The 16,421-nt window shown below is 35.7% G+C and overlaps 1 protein-coding gene across 5 annotated transcripts in view; it reads right to left on the bottom strand.

Moving 5' to 3' along the window:
• Positions 1-16,421, bottom strand: part of INVS (inversin) — an 86,106-nt gene that overhangs the window by 51,263 nt on the left and 18,422 nt on the right. For 4 of the 5 annotated variants that reach the window (XR_016465069.1, XM_031589075.2, XM_090137274.1 and 1 more), the window contains exon 4: positions 462-635. Coding sequence is in view for 4 of the 5 variants with exons in the window: in XM_031589075.2 (XP_031444935.2) it covers positions 462-635 (174 nt within the window). In the remaining variant the exon portion in view is untranslated. Of the gene's footprint in view, positions 1-461; positions 636-2,443; positions 2,625-16,421 lie in introns of those variants that run through there. The other variant, XM_090137275.1, reaches the window with a different exon arrangement.

Below are 16,421 nucleotides of genomic sequence, written 5' to 3' on the forward strand. Positions count from 1 at the left end.
AGATACGAATGATGATATGACGATGCTCACTAAAGCCAGTCTTGCCAAATTGGTATGTTAATCATGAAGTGATACAAGTACTTGATTGGAGCACTGACATTTGAATCAATGGTAGATCAGTGCCTGATGGGAAGATTTTTTGCATGAGTTCCAAGATCACTTACAAATTGTAGAAAGACAGCTTTTCTTCTGAATGCTTACAAAGTCTCCATTCCTCTATTAGTCTAAGCATTCTGAACACAAATGTCAGTGAACTAGCTACAATTAAGTTTTACATTATTATCATTGGGAAAATGTTAATATTGTTAATGGTGATCACTATAATATCCCTGATTGTTGCTAAGTCAAAAAATCAGAAAAATTTTGTCAAACTACTGAAATAATTCTTCCCACACAACTTCATTTGCAACTTCAATTTCTAAACCCGCTACAAGGATCGTCTTAAAAATAATATTTTTTACCTTATTTCTGTCCTGGGTATCCACTTCTCCAGGTGCCATGTGTTTTAGCAGCAAAGCTAAACATTTGGGGCTTTTGTGACGTGTAGTTAAATGTAACGGTGTCATACCCTCTAAATCCTTCTGCATCCAGTTCCCTCTACGAGCCAGTAACAGTTTCATGAATCGATAATTTCCCTGGGTAAGGAAAATTAGGACAAATTTCAGTTTATAAAACAAAATGACAGTTACTGTTTTGATATATTTACTGTTGCATCACAAAAACAGTACACCTCTATTACAATAAACAACATCTCTAAGGTTTGAAACCCATAAAAAAGATTTTTAAGAAACCAAAACATTAAGTTCATATCTTCTTGAGTGTAAGACCTGGCTCACCATGTAACAGAGTGATTAGATATGGTATCAGCAGACAGACAGATTTCAGATAAGGAATAAAAATAAATATAAGAAAGACTACAATTTTCAAAATGCGAATAAAAAAAATAACATGAAATGATTTAGAAAGAGAAAATGAGCTCATCTGAATGAGTAAAGACTACATGGAAAAAAAGGGATTGTTTCTTACAACTTTAAAGAGAGATCTGTATGTGATGCATACTGTGTACGTGATGAATGGATGGTACAAGTAGCCTTGTAACATTCATTTCAAATACTTAACACTCTGGACTTACTACGTTTTCAAAAGAAATAACATAGAAATGCTCCTGTGCTTAATAACAGGGTGGATTCCTCCTCCAAAAAAAAACAATTTGTTTTTGTTTCTCAAGTCATCGAGGAAACCTTTCAAAAATTAAAAATATAATTGTGCAATCATTAAGAAGTTGTTGCAAACTGAGCCTTGATTTGCTTCTGTTCCTTACTTGAAGGTTATCTCCCACACAACTGAAATGCTACATAAGATATTTTGATGCTATCACTTCAGTACCAAGCACATTGGGTTTTTTGTGAAATTACTTTCAGCAGTTAAGTTTCAGTGGAGGATCAGCAACAGAGAGCTGGAGTAGTAACTCATTAAAGCAAAATATTTGAAGTTAGAAAAACTTGTGTAGGCGTTTTAAACATCTCCATTCTTTCCACAACTTAACTAAGGAGAAAGGAGTGAACTGTTTCTCCATGTTCCCCAAAATACCAGGTTTTGTCAGTTTTATATACGAACAATTAAAATATTAATTAACCAAAAATACAATGAAAAGAGAATGTTCAGGAAGGGAGAAACATAGTACTAATTCCACCCACTCAGGGATAAGCTGCAGTATTTGATCAAACTTTAATAGACAACATACACAGGAAAGGTGACACACAGACCAACAGAAGTCATAACTTTGGATTCTTCTGCTTATGGAACAACCTGCAAATTAACATGTTCCAGTCTGTTATAATACTTTCACAAATCCTGTATGCTAACTTAGTCCCTTTACATTTCCCGTGGGAAAAGAAAAAAAACCAAAAACAAACAAACAAACAAAAAACAATGGGAACAACAACAAATACAAAATGTAGCCATGTGGACAAGTGGAAGCAATTTAAGGAATGGAAGTACTTCTGTATATCCTAAGACTCAGAACTGTGAATCAATTTGTCACCATAATGGTAGGGTAGAGATGGGCCAAAGAATCCCAGAGATGCCCACAGTATCCAGTGCCAGGGTATACAAATATTCCTGATTCCTTTTTCAAAACGTGGTATAGCAGCCTTAAAGAGTGGAGGGGCAGATTTCACGTGTTACTGTTCTGGTCTTTGTCTAGTAGAGTTGAACTCTATTTGAGCAGAGTGGATTTGATCAAATATGCCTAAAACAAATATATGTGACTATTTTATTCCTGTTATGCTAGTTTATTTCAAAATAAAGAACAGGGAAGACATATCATAAATATGCTCAGCCAAAATAACCTTTTTCTGCTTCTACAGTTTGTCATCATTGACCCCTGCTCTTCAGTGAAAGCCCTAAAAGCCCTACACCTGCCAAAAATTCTACTACAAACCTGTGTGCAAATGCAAACTTCTGTTGCCAGAGACAGTCAACAGCATTCACAGCAAGTTCAGCAAGTAGCGAATGGCTAATTCTCTTTTTTCTGCTCGATATAACAGGAAGCATAATGTTAGCATTCTATCATTTTAACACACAGACATGCACCAAGGCATGCACTGACATACAACTGCAGAACAGGAAAACGTTTGCACAGCTACTAATCCATGCAGAACACATACAATATGAATTAATAATAAATTTGAGGATGAGTTAGGGACAAGAAAACTTTCCATTATTACCATCATATTTTACAGGTAAATATAAGAAGAATTTGTAAAACTCATTAAAAAAGAAAAAAACTAGCAAAAAAATGCAGTGTATCATGCTGTGGTTGGCAATTATACTGGGGAAAGACAACATTAAATAACTTGAGAGAATATTAGACTTGGAAGAAATATAGCTGCTATTCTCTATCACAGAGGATAATACATTTGTTTTGTTTTTATTATTTCTTAATCAATGTCCATGCACACATGTGAAAGAAAAAAACATTATTTTCTTTTGTTGATGGATACTTATTGAAAGATTTACAAATATATTGTGCTTTCAGAATGAATTGAGTGGCTAAGAAGACTGAAAGTTAAAAAAAATACATAAAACTAAGGGAACGTATTTTTATTATTAGAGTTATAACTAAGGAAACATGCATTTTCATTACTAGTTTCTTTCCCTGTACTCTATTTTATCTTTTCTGTTACCATTTTTCTACCAGTTACTACTACATTATTCTGTTGCATGCTTAGCGAACAACAAATACCCCTCCTTAGGAAATGAATCTGCAGTAAATCCCCTCATTCTGAAACATGAAACATTCTGTTTCTTCCAAACAATTTATGATTAAAAACAAAAACAAAAAACAACAAACAAAAAACAACAAAAAACATCACCAGAGATGACAACAATGACCTTTTACAATACTTATTTGCATTTCTCCTCTTCCCTTGCAAAGTACTGGATTGATAGGAGACCTGATACACAACTGAACCCAACATGGGCACACAGGTATAGGTAAAGAAAAGAATCCCAGTAACATCATGAAGTCACACTAACATCTGAGGTCCTTCTGGTCCAGGTTTCAGCCCCCAAAACACACAGGCAAACACAGGTTCCTTCTGGCCCTTAGTTCAAAGCAGCTCAGTAGTACGGCAACACTTAGAACAATCATTATTTTGGTATTACTATTGAGAAGGTTTAAATAGCATTATCCATCTCTAGTACCTGGCATTCCAGTAGCACAATAGGCCAACCAACCTAACATACAGAATACTATGATAAAAACATTGCTGTGAAAATACTTCAGTACTCAAAATGAAAAAGAGCGTAGCAGATGTTTTTGTTTCCTACGTTATGATATCAAACAGTAGTGGAAAAATGTAATGTAATGTAATACATTCCAATACATATTGTTAAAGCCTGAATCTTAGGCTAACACAGAGCTAATCACAAATTACTGTAGTTTATCCTGTTTTCTGTCAAAGGTTTTATCCCACTATATCCTCTGAGAACCAGACAACTGGACTTGCCAGCAGAGCACTAAGCTGCATTTGGTAGAATCCTCACAACATCCACAATGGATCTCTCTGATGCAACTGGGAGAAAAAAGAACAACTACAATTTGTATTTACCAGGAATACCTCACTTTCTCTCCTTCTCTTAACTGGTTAAAATCCAATGCTTTTCTAATTCTGAATTAAAACTAAACTTAGTTCCTGTAAACTATACAATTATCTTTCTGTGAACTGAAAGTCAAACAAGAACATTTACGGTAACATAATATAAAACATAAAGGTAAAAACATGAATTACTGACTATTGTTTGGTAAAATAAAACACCAAGTGCAGTGCGTGAGTCATTATCATCTTAATACCAAGAATGCATATACTGAAACAAAGTTTTACCACTCCTGGATATTCATTAGGTTGGTAAAGCTCCAAACACTTCCTGAAATTACAGATAACAATTTCTAGAAGAAATGGGAAGAGTAATAGGAAGGGGAAAATAGAGGAAAATGATGAATGAGAGTATTTTATGCAGCAAACTTTCAGAGACATACAAACTTAAAGTCTTAAAATATTTAACCCAGATTCTAGAGGCACTCCACTGACAATGTGACAAAGCTTTGTGAAAATGTACTTCCCTTCTCACCCCACAATTTCTTGGCGAGTTAAGCTGGTCGTTATACAACCTATGCTCTGACTAACCACTTCTCCTACTCTGTAGCTGGATATACTTCTCAAGTCGCAATTTTCATCTCTGGATTTGAAAAAAAAAAAAAAAACTTCACCATTTTATAAAAGGAGAGCCTGAGGAATACGTGCAACTTTCCAGGCATCAAAAGCACCTCCATAGTTAGGCTACCACTGCTTTGTCACTGGTGGGCTAAAAAGGGCGAACGTATGGAGAAAACATGGCTGAGCTATTCATTGCTGAGACCACATTTTCAAAAAACATAACTCTAACCCATCTGAAATATTTCACATGACTTGAAAGACTGTTTTGTAATAATTTATAACGTACTGCCCATGTGCTGACTGCTCACTGCTCCAGTGCAGCTAAACATGTGATGATTTAATTGAATATAAGGGTTACTAGAGAACTAGAAAACAGGCAGTCCAGCACTTATGGTGCTTCTTAGTAGACATGGCATGGCTCATTCAAAAGAATGTGAGGTTGCTAAGCTGTGAAGATGTTACTTCTGTGGTTCTAATTCAAAATCAGAAAACAGCTTTGCTGATACTGGGATCAGAAAGATGAAAGGAATATAAAACAATTCACAAGGGAATTACAAAGGAGGTGGGTTTTAAGGCTCTCCACCACTGATACAGTCATAAGTCCTGAAGATGCAGTCAGGGCATATACTTCCTTTTCAATATTTGTCCTTTTCAATATTTTTATTGATGACCTGGATGAGGGCATTGAGTGCACCCTCAGTAAGTTTGCAGATGACACCAAGTTGGCTGGAAGTGTCGATCTGCCTGGGGGTAGCGAGGCCCTACAGAGAGATCTGGACAGGCTGGAGAGCTGGGCTGAAGCCAATGGGATGAGGTTTAATAAGACCAAATGCCGGGTCCTACACTTTGGCCACAGCAACCCCAAGCAACGCTACAGGCTTGGGGTGGAATGGCTTGAAGACTGTGTAGAGGAAATGGACCTGGGGGTGTTGGTTGACGCTCGGCTAAACATGAGCCAGCAGTGTGCCCGGGTGGCCAAGAAGGCCAATGGCATTCTGGCTTGTATCAGAAGCAGTGTGACCAGCAGGAGTAGGGAAGTAATTGTTCCCCTGTACTCAGCTCTGGTGAGGCCGCACCTTGAGTATTGTGTCCAGTTCTGGGCCCCTCACTGCAAGAAAGACATTGAGGCCCTGGAGCGTGTTCAAAGAAGGGCAACAAAGCTGGTGAGGGGTCTGGAGCACAGGCCTTATGAGGAGCGGCTGAGGGAGCTGGGATTGTTCAGTCTGGAGAAGAGGAGGCTCAGGGGAGACCTTATTGCTCTCTATAACTACCTGAAGGGAGGTTGTAGCGAGCTGGGGGTCGGCCTCTTCTCTCGTGTAACTGGTGATAGGACTAGAGGGAATGGTTTCAAGCTTCGCCAGGGAAGATTCAGGCTGGATATTAGGAAATACTACTTCTCTGAAAGGGTGGTCAGGCACTGGAATGGGCTGCCCAGGGAGGTGGTGGAGTCACCGACCCTGGAGGTGTTCAAAGAACGTTTGGATGTTGTGTTGAGGGATATGGTTTAATGAGAACCATTGGTGACAGGTGGATGGTTGGACTGGATGATCTTATAGGTCTTTTCCAACCTTAGTGATTCTGTGATTCTGTGATTCTGTGATTCCAGCAAAACTGAAACACTAGGACTACAAATCAGAACTCAAAGTTAAAACTGAGCCTCTAGCTTACAGATTCAATCCTCCAGTATCATAAGGAGCATGATTTCTAATTATTTTCAATACATTCCTAGATATTTAATTGGAATTAACGAGTTGCTTTATCCACATTTTTCTCAGTCTCAATTAAGAGTTCTCCTTCTCCCTTCCCGCTTCAATCTTTCTACCTATGAAAGTATAGCATAGGTTTTAAAACCTAAAGACAAGCATTAGCCTTTTCATCTCAGTAATAAGGGCTAAGCCCTATGTTTCCCTCAAAATATTGCTAGTTCTCTGCATTCATTCTAGTTTGAACTTATTTTTTTGAGCACAAGTAAGAAAAGATTACATAGGTCTCACTGTGTAGCCTACTGAATGGCAAAAATACTTCTCTATTGCTACTGCAAGTATCTTTTCAGACAAACCTGAAAGTACATTCACCTCACCATTAATCCATTAGCACACTGATGTCCTTTTGCAGTCATTTTAAAATTAAATATTCCCAACATACAGAATAAATTGTTCTGTTTCCGTGCATATGAAACTGCATTACGGACCATCACATCTTCAGCCTATTTTAGTATTCTCCTATTTCTTCTATTTTAGTATTCTCTCCTATTTCTAGTATTCTGAACACGCAAATCCTGTCTTCAACTGATAATAATGCCTTATCTTGTCCTTCAAAAAAGTACTACTTGTGATGCCAAGTTCCTTAATTAAAAATATTGACTAATACTAGATTCAAGTGCATCTGTTGAGGAATTCTAATATATTCCTTCCTATCTCATAGCGCATATTTCAACAGTATTTGCTTTCAGCTTATTATCAAATTATTTACCATACTTTTAGTGTCCTAATTTTCCATTTAACTGCAGTTTTCCACCTGTCACGACAATTAATGCTTTTCTACAGGCCTAACAAAGGCTATCTGTTGAATTTACTTCTAGAAAATCAGTTAGCAAAATGTCAGGTTAGTCTCAAAGAACGTTCAATAAAGTAGCATACATCTTACACTGTTTTCTATTTACATTTACATATCTATCCCTTAGAAACTTAGTTTAAATCCTTGCATGTTACCGAGGTCAAATAAACAACTTTTCCCTTTTACTTTTCTCTCTATATAAGACATTACTTGCCAATATTCCAAAGGACTCCAAAACCCAAACTTTCATGATTCCTGAAGAATGTTTAGTTGATTGAAAGTATTTTTCATTTTGTCCCTTCTGTTTCTATACTGTTAAAATGAGACTTAACCAACATCAGACATTAACTACTGATAACAGCTCCTGACACAACAAATGGCCATACCTAAGCATACACAGTGAGCGCACAGAACTTTGCAGACAAATGGAAAAACAAAAGTCACCACAAAGTAGGGAGAGCAAAGGTCTGGTTGTTTAAAAAGAGTGCATTCCAAGAGAACAGAGAGGGAATAATGATACAGCAAACTGACCAACTGTGACAGAAGGGATTTAAGATATCTGACAGTTATACATAGTTTAATAATGTATTAGCTTACTAAATTTGGATTTTAGAAATACATTATTAAGTAGCACTTATGTAAGATATTTTATTACTATTTTCTCTACCTTCTTTCATAAAAAGAGAAACTATTTAATAATCGGTAACTCCTCTTCAGAGGCATATAATTCACTTATTTTTACTCTTTCTGGAAACAAACAACCACAAAACTCTGAGTTATTATTGTTAATTGCAAACTTATAACAAATCTGCTTTTCTAATACCGCACCAGTCACAGTTTGGCTAGTGATTATACTTTTACAGTATATTATTAGTGATTTAATTTTCCTTTTTAAACTAGTACATCATAATTAAGACAATATAACTAAGTATAAAGCAACAGCCTGAGAGTAAGAAAACAATTGCATCATAGCTTATTGCCTTTACGTTCACTTACATGCACAGTTTATTTGATTTAGATCCAGTCTGGGACAGAACCATAGTTGGAAGCATACATGGAAATTCAGCATGCCTGGCCACTTACCCGCTTTTCCAAAGAAAAGCCTCATTATTTCTGCCCCAAATACATTATTTGATAGTTTAAGATGATAAAAAGTCAGATTAGATATTAAGCTTTTTAAGCCCAAGACTCCTTAAAAGTAATCAGGATTTATAATGGAGTTAAGTTATAATCTTTGTTATGTCAAACACAAAGCTATCTATAATTTCAGTAGTGACATGCAAGTCTCTAAAATCAGTATATATCTACATGGTGACAAATACTGAACTGTGTTAAACAGTCAGATACTTAATGGGGCAAAACACGAAAAACCTTCCAGATTTTAGCTTAAAACCTAAACAGAATATAGCAGCCAATTTGCACCACTTTTGCATGCTTTGCCAACAGACTAGCACAGATCCTATAGCTGAAATTGAGAAATGCTCTTCGCTATCAGATGCTTTCAAGAAGCAGTGAGCATCAAAGAACTTGAACTCCTAAATTGCTGGCTAAGCCATAAAAGGATGAAGATATACATGAGTTCCCTCTTTTAAAACAAAAACTGCAACTGAAGTTATTTTGCTCATGTTCACAGACAGGGTAGAAACTGCTGTCTTCGACCTACCTGGTCTTACAGAAGATAATCTTACTATGTAAACAAACATGTATACTTAAACTTGCTTTTCTTCCCAGCAAGTAAGTGCAGAAGAGAGGATGCTTCACTCCACATAACAACTTTATCACAGATTTTCAAAACCTAAAAGTCCTAACGTCTTTGGAAAGAAAAGAGCTATACAGATGCTAGCTAACACTTTCTTTTGAGGTTGTTTCATCTATCAGCATCCTTTTGAGAAATATGTTCCCAGAATGACTTAGAATGACATGGAGCATATGATGGACTTTCTGTCATCAACACCTGTCAGTTTTAGTAGCTTTTCAGGGAACAAACGTGAATTCACTTAGCTGTGACTATCATATTTCTAATTATATATATACGTATATATATAAACAGAATATTGTTCCAGAAGAACACAAAATTAAAATATAAAAAGATGTCTTTTGATATGCTTATATTATCAGCTAACTGCCAGAAATCTGACAAGAATTCTTCAGAAAAGTTACTAAAATATAGGCTGGCAAGTAAAAATGTTAATTAAATTTCAAATAATTGTTTAGAGTTAAAAATTAAGAAAATTGGTGTTTTGAATTAAAAAATAAAAACTTCTTTATTTCTAGTACTCTGAAGCTGAATTAAAAATGTCTGGTTACAATAACTATTAGCACTGTATATATGACTGCACCATTCTGACACTTGAATACTACTGCTCATTTTAATTTTTGAACAGTTCTGGGGAAGAGTGCAATCAATATAGCTACTTAGAATCTCAATTTCTAGTTAAGTGAGTAAAGTCACCATCAAAGTGGCAGGCCGTCTCTCCAGTGACGACACACTATGCTGCCATTTAAGTTTAACACATATAATATTGTTAATTGAGCAAAAAAGCTTATGATGCTTATACATTTTTAGTATGTTAAAATGCTAATACATTTTTGTATAAATTTTAATTCTAATTTAATTTTTTTTTTTGCTTCATGTCTTCAACAATAAATATGATTTTGATATGTAAACTATGAATAAGGAAGGAATCAGGAACATAGAATCATAGACCTGTTTGAGTTGGAAGGGACTTTTAAATGACATCTAATTAAAGCCCCCCCACCATAAGCTGGAACACCTCCTTCTAATCCAGGTTGCCCAAAGCCCCATCCAATCCAGCCGTGAACGTCTACAAGAATTCAGAAATTCTCAGAAGAGAATCCACTTGTCTTTCAGTTTAAAACCATTACCCATTGTCCTATCCCTACACGCTGTGATGAAGAGTCTCTCCTCAACTTTCTTGTAGGTTCCTTTAGGTACTGGAAGACCACAAATCCCCAGAGCCTCCTCCAGGCTGAGCAAGGCCAGCTCTCTCAGCATTTCTTCACAGAAGTGTTCCAGCTCTCTGTGCATCATTGTGGCCTTATGCTATTCTATTTTAGCAATAGTTCTTAATATCAGGACTAATCATTCTTCATTAAAACATGGTACAAAAATACATCCCTACTGAAAATGCACCGAATGAGAGGTTGAATAATTTAAAGGATTTCATAAATTTAAAGTACGGATGTCTGGAAAGGCAAGGATGCTGCTATGTCTTCTGTGTAGCAACCACCAGCAGATTTACATATGTGAAATAATTATTTCAAGTAAACTATGGCAAAAACACTACCAATTTTGACACTAGGTTTAATCTCACAAAGTATCTTTTAGCAACTTTGTTAGCAGCATTCACAAGTAAAAACATTCCGAACAGCCGAAAACCTTATTTACCACTTTCCAAGTTGTTCACATCCACCCATCTGGCAAAGCATCTCAGGCAATACACCTGCCAACAGCACCAGTAGGACTTGAGACCAGTTGTATCAGATGTTTTGACTGAAAGCAAGGCAGTGTCTGAACTTCGAGTACTTCTTCCTAAAGCCTCTTGCAAGATTGGCTTCAGTATCTTGGTTTCCATAGGAATGGACAGAACTATCAACTGGCATACAGTCAAAGAACACAATAGAGACAAAAACTGACCAGTGTTGTAAAAACTAAGATAAAACTGTTTCCCAGAATAAGTTAAAAGAAAATAGGTGCTTACATCTTACAGTCCTTGAACTCATTTATCCATGGCCGTACTTGCTTTTTCTGTGTAGTGTTTTCAGCTCTTCAGTTCTTGTATTTTATAGTCTGCCTATAGAAATCAGTCGTTTTCATTTAAAAAAATACTTCAAGTATGAAAATGCAAGAAGCATTCTAATTTCCAGTTGATCTCAGTTCTACTATTACTGACTTGTTTTCCGACAGCAATCTTTTGAAGACACTCAGCACAGTCTCTGGGGATTCATGAGAAAACCCGACACACATCATCCATATTTACAGCATCACTGCCCACTTTGACAATACTCTACAACCAAGTTTACAAAAACTAAACTAAACTAAAATAAAAAACTGTACAGTGACTGAAAGATTTGTTAGCACTGATCTCCTTCTCCAAAAAAAGGAGTACTGGAAAATATTTGTTACATTCACTTTCTTCATCTTAATGGCTTTAAGTTAAACTGTATTGAAGTAGGAGTAATTTTAAAAGGCTAATACATCCCTGAGATAAAGTAGTCTTCCTTTGCAAAACTGCTTTTTCCTATATTCACATTCTCTTCCAATCCTAGTAAAGTTTTGACTGATATCCTTATTTGTAACATTCTTTCCATTTCCAGTAATTACCTGTATATTTTGTATAACTACTGATGTTTTGCAAATATCTGTTATTGATTATTTAGATATACATTACTGAATGTTCCCTAAACTGCCAGTTCTTCTAGAGATGCAAGACAAGTTAGGATGGTTGTTTGAAAGCATTTTCGCTAGACAAAGGATGTCTATACAAAAAAACTGTATAATCACATACTTTAAGAGGACAAAACTCTATCAAATATCTTAAGTTCTTTAACAAGCCATTATGTGAAATAATTAAAAAACTCCATACCATACTCCTCTTTTATAAGAAATGGTACCCAGAAATTTCCAGGATTATTATAGAAGTTGAAAACTCATACAGTAAATAACCTGTAACAGCATAAGCTTATCCCTTACTTGAAATAATTATTGAGATTATAAATAAACACATTATGATATTTCACAGCATCTAGATATACTACAGGGAAGCGTGAAAATAAAAAAGAAGTCAAAATCTACTCACAGCACTGGGAAATAAACCAAAGCCTTAGTAAGCTATTCAGACCTCATCTTAAAGTTAACAAAAGTACTGCATTTATTTCTCTCTGGTCAAAGTGCAGACAGATAAAACAATAGGTCAAACTTGGTTTTATTTCAAATGTTCTTAAATCTGCACCATAGTTGTGGAACATGAAAAAAAAACATGTTCTATGCATAGGTAGATCTATATTTAAATATTTCTATCAGAAGACTACATATATATAGTATAAATGTGTATATAGTATATTTGTTAATAATAACATAAAACACTGCATATTTCAATAGCAATAATTCCTCTAATAAAAATGGGTAATGCTTTTCATTAATAAAAAATCTAAGTGCTTGAAATAGATCTACAAAGAAACCAGAAAGACAATTTTGATATATTGAATTTATATTTTAAGAAATGCTATTGATTTCTGAGAAACTACAGAATTTTCTTATGTGGTTTACACGTGCCATTTTGTCCTGAGAGCGATTCATCTAATTCTCTTTCATCAACAATTTAACCTACTGTTTACAGACAAAAAAAAAAAAAAAAAAAAAAAGAAACAAATGAAAAACAAGTGCTCCTGGAGTTTGTGGCTGGTCATAAGATCTGAATTTATATTTCAAATACCTTCTATCGCAACAGCCTTTCGTTCTGAAGCCAGCCTATCTAGCATACTATTGATTCAATTGACAAGCCTGAGCATCAGATTAAGGATGTGTCAGTCACCTGATAAAAGATTCCTGGAGAATTCAGCAGAAAGGTGTCATGCTTCAAAATGATCTGTTCCTGGTACTACATGTATTGAAGAGTATGTCAAACATTTCATACAAAACAAATACGTGTAAATTTAAAATGAAATTAATAATCAGTGGAAACAAATACCTTCACTTTTTACTAAGAAAGCCTGAAAAAAGTCACCTCATTCACAAAGAAATCACCAACCAGCTCACAAAATGAAACTAAGCCAAACTGATGAGCTAATACTAGAGATAGCCCAGCTTTAATTTGTCAGTGACAAATCTGGACACAAACAAGTAAGTGGTTTCTCAGTCCTAACAACAATATTTCTTCTTGTAACCATTAAAGATCAGTCATGAGGTCAGCTGTGGAGGGATAATTAATGCAAGAATGATGTTTTGGAAAGGACATTCAAACAGGGAGATGCCTTCGCCTGTAAATCTGTTTTGTAAGATAGAGACTTTGGAAGCAGACATCAGTGTCCTGGGAGAAGAGCTGGGCAGATCTCTCGTGCACTGAGGGATGCCACAATGCTACACTTGCTAAAGGAACAACAGTAAGTGAAACAGAATGAAATCTGTGCAGATAAACTCACAACACACCAAGTACAGTACTACGCTTAGTAAGAAGCACATTTTTAAAATACAATCATTATTTACAAGTTCAAATGCTGAAGAAATTTTCACCTGTTATTTGAAGAAAATAAAAGGAGAGAGATATCATTGGTGAAAACATGTAAAACTAATTTAGCACTTGAAAAACAATATGATTAAGCCAACGTAAAGCAGCCAAACAACCAGCGACATGGAACAACATTCTGTCAAAAACAACCTCTGCTCCTGCCTGAACAAAGTGCTTGCTTGGATGGGTCCAACTGTCCTAAAACATGCCTATAAGCTGTTCAGCTCTAGTCTGCCTTTCAAACAAAATCACAAAATCTGAGTCTTTTTTTTAAAAAACAAAAAAAACAAAAAAAAAACAGAACCCCTTTGTTGTCTTATTTATTCACTGCTATCAGCCTGAAAAATTATTGCTATGGAAGTGGAGCTAGAAAAGATCAGACAATAACATGGAAGCTGTCAGCACAGATGCTCTTCTAAATTTTACTCACAGAAGTACGAAAGTGAATTTAATAAATGAAAATAAAGTAATTCTACCAGCTGGCTGTATAGATATTTAAGATATCATTCCATATGCTATACAGAATTAGTTTCTTTTTGCTGGGGCTTTAACACAAGGAGAACTTCTCTATGTTCTACCATCATGATTCGTACTTAATCCATGACTTCAAAATTTAGAAAATCACCCTAGTTGGAAATTTTTTTCTTCTCTTATTATTTTTTAAATGAAATCTGAAATGCTTGAGATCAAGACTGCTCAACTGAAGCACTGGTATGATAATACATGTTTGGGGCCTGACAACATCCTCTCAGGCAGAATGGATTGTGAAAGCTTACTTCAAGCATGGGAAAGATGGTAAAAGTAGATATAAAGGCAAAACAAGGCAGATTAGCAGCACAAGAAATACAGCAGAGACGCAGAGTGGTGAAATTATATTGTGCTAGAAAATGAGGGTGATAAATTTGTACAAGGAAAGTAAGTCAATCAGGTTAATGAAAATAGCAGTGACGTTGCTGAAGGAGAAGAGACAGAAAGCAACACTGAAGGTGATGTTCTAGTTTGATAAAGAAGGGGGTAAAATGGGGAAGCAGCAAATCATTGTCATGGTAATACACTTGTCCAGTTAAAAAAAAAATACTCAAAAGGGCAAGGATTTTAGTAACAAATATCGGATAAAACTCTAAAAAGTAAGATAAGTAAGATACTGAATTACGACACACTTTGCACTATAACGAATAAAACTTCACTATTTTAAGGTCATCAGTAGTTAAGGATGCTAGCTCCTTGAAAGAGATGGCTGTTATATAAAGGGTGACTTTAGCCAAGTACTGCAGAAAAGCCAGTGAAGAAGTTACACAGGAAAAAAAGAGATACCAATGTTGTTCCAGTTAAGACTTGATTTGAATAGAGTAACACAAGAAAATTAGGAAGAAAGCAAACATTATTCTAGTAATTTTATAAACAAAATCCTCTTCTAAAATCTAGTCCAATTATTTTTTTCTGGTAAATACTGTAAACCTTCTGAGACATTAATACAAAAAAATTCTTTTTGTTTTACTAGCATAGTCGTGCTTTTATTGGATTTATCTTCTTCAGAAGAACACAAATCTTTGTCCAAAAAAGCAAGCAGAGAGCAAGGGATAAAAGCAACAACAGATGAAATTCAATTGACAGCACACTGCAGTACTTGATAATAATCCCTATTCCACGTACAGCAGCACTGAAACAACTGATTTTATCTCAAAAAAGAAAAATAAAAAAAAGGAAAGAGGTCCTATTGGGCTGCCAAATCTTTACAACAAAAGATTAATACTTTCTTCTTAGCTCCTGCTAAGCGATTTCTCCCATTGGTGGTTATTTTCCTTCTCTATGTCATAATCTTTTGCGTTTCTATTTCCCACCTGAGCCTGCTTTTTTGCAAGACACAAAACCAGTCTGTCTTGGTACTAGGCTGCCAAATCTGTCTCACACGAATTCTACACATGCCTTCATGAAAAAGAGAAAATGCATATGCTATGCATCCTCATTAACTGGAGAGATATATAATTAAGCATGAGGGGGTTAAAGTGTACATTAGCCTATTCTACTTTTCTATCTATTACTTTTTAAAAAGCTTTCATATGTCTTCTTCCTTGTTTCTGAAAGCTAACCATCCCTTCTTCCTTTCAGCGAGGCTGACATTTGACAGCTTAACATAGCTGACAGGGTTACCCAACAGCCCACCCTCCCTATTCTCAATCCAATTAGACCTCTAATCCTCCAGATGAAAGGCCCAGCTACTCACGTTCCTCATGACAACGACAGCTATTGATTATTTGTCACTACAGCTAACACCTTCTCTGTCGAGGCCACTCTGACAGAAGCAAACCTACCAAATTAGACAGCACTTTATCTGCCCTGGAGGCCAAATGGCACAACAAGTAAAGGCTAATAAATGGTATAAAAATGAACAAATCATAACATTATGACAGGTTGATCGTTGCCAGCAGCTTCACAGCTCAAGCTTGATGCTCTGTTAGACCTGTTCCTTCCCTTTTCTCTTCCACTCATGCTCCAACTTTGACTGAATTAAAGGCCAGAACAATTAAGGCATTTGACCAGCAAAGATAAGCTAGGATAGAAGTATCATCAAGGGACACAAATGTCAATAGCAGACTACCGTTTGTCAATAAAAACATTCCAGAGATGCAAATGCTCATGACTCTGCTCTCCACTAGGTTGTACTGATTCCCTTTGTATAGAACTCTTCACAAACTCACAGAGAAACTCTGAAAAAATTAACCCTGGGAACTCCAACTTGAGGTGGGAAACATACTTAGCAGACAAGGACTCACATCATTAAAAAAGGAATCTCAAACTACAGGACAGAGATGTTACAGTTATCATTTCAACTGATACTGATTCCTTTACTTTTTTATTTCCTCTCCAGCGGGGTTATCCAAGCCAGAAACACGTC

The sequence above is a fragment of the Phasianus colchicus genome, chromosome 3, assembly GCF_987193195.1.
Source record: "Phasianus colchicus chromosome 3, bPhaCol1.hap1.1, whole genome shotgun sequence".
Classification (NCBI taxonomy): Eukaryota; Metazoa; Chordata; class Aves; order Galliformes; family Phasianidae; genus Phasianus; species Phasianus colchicus.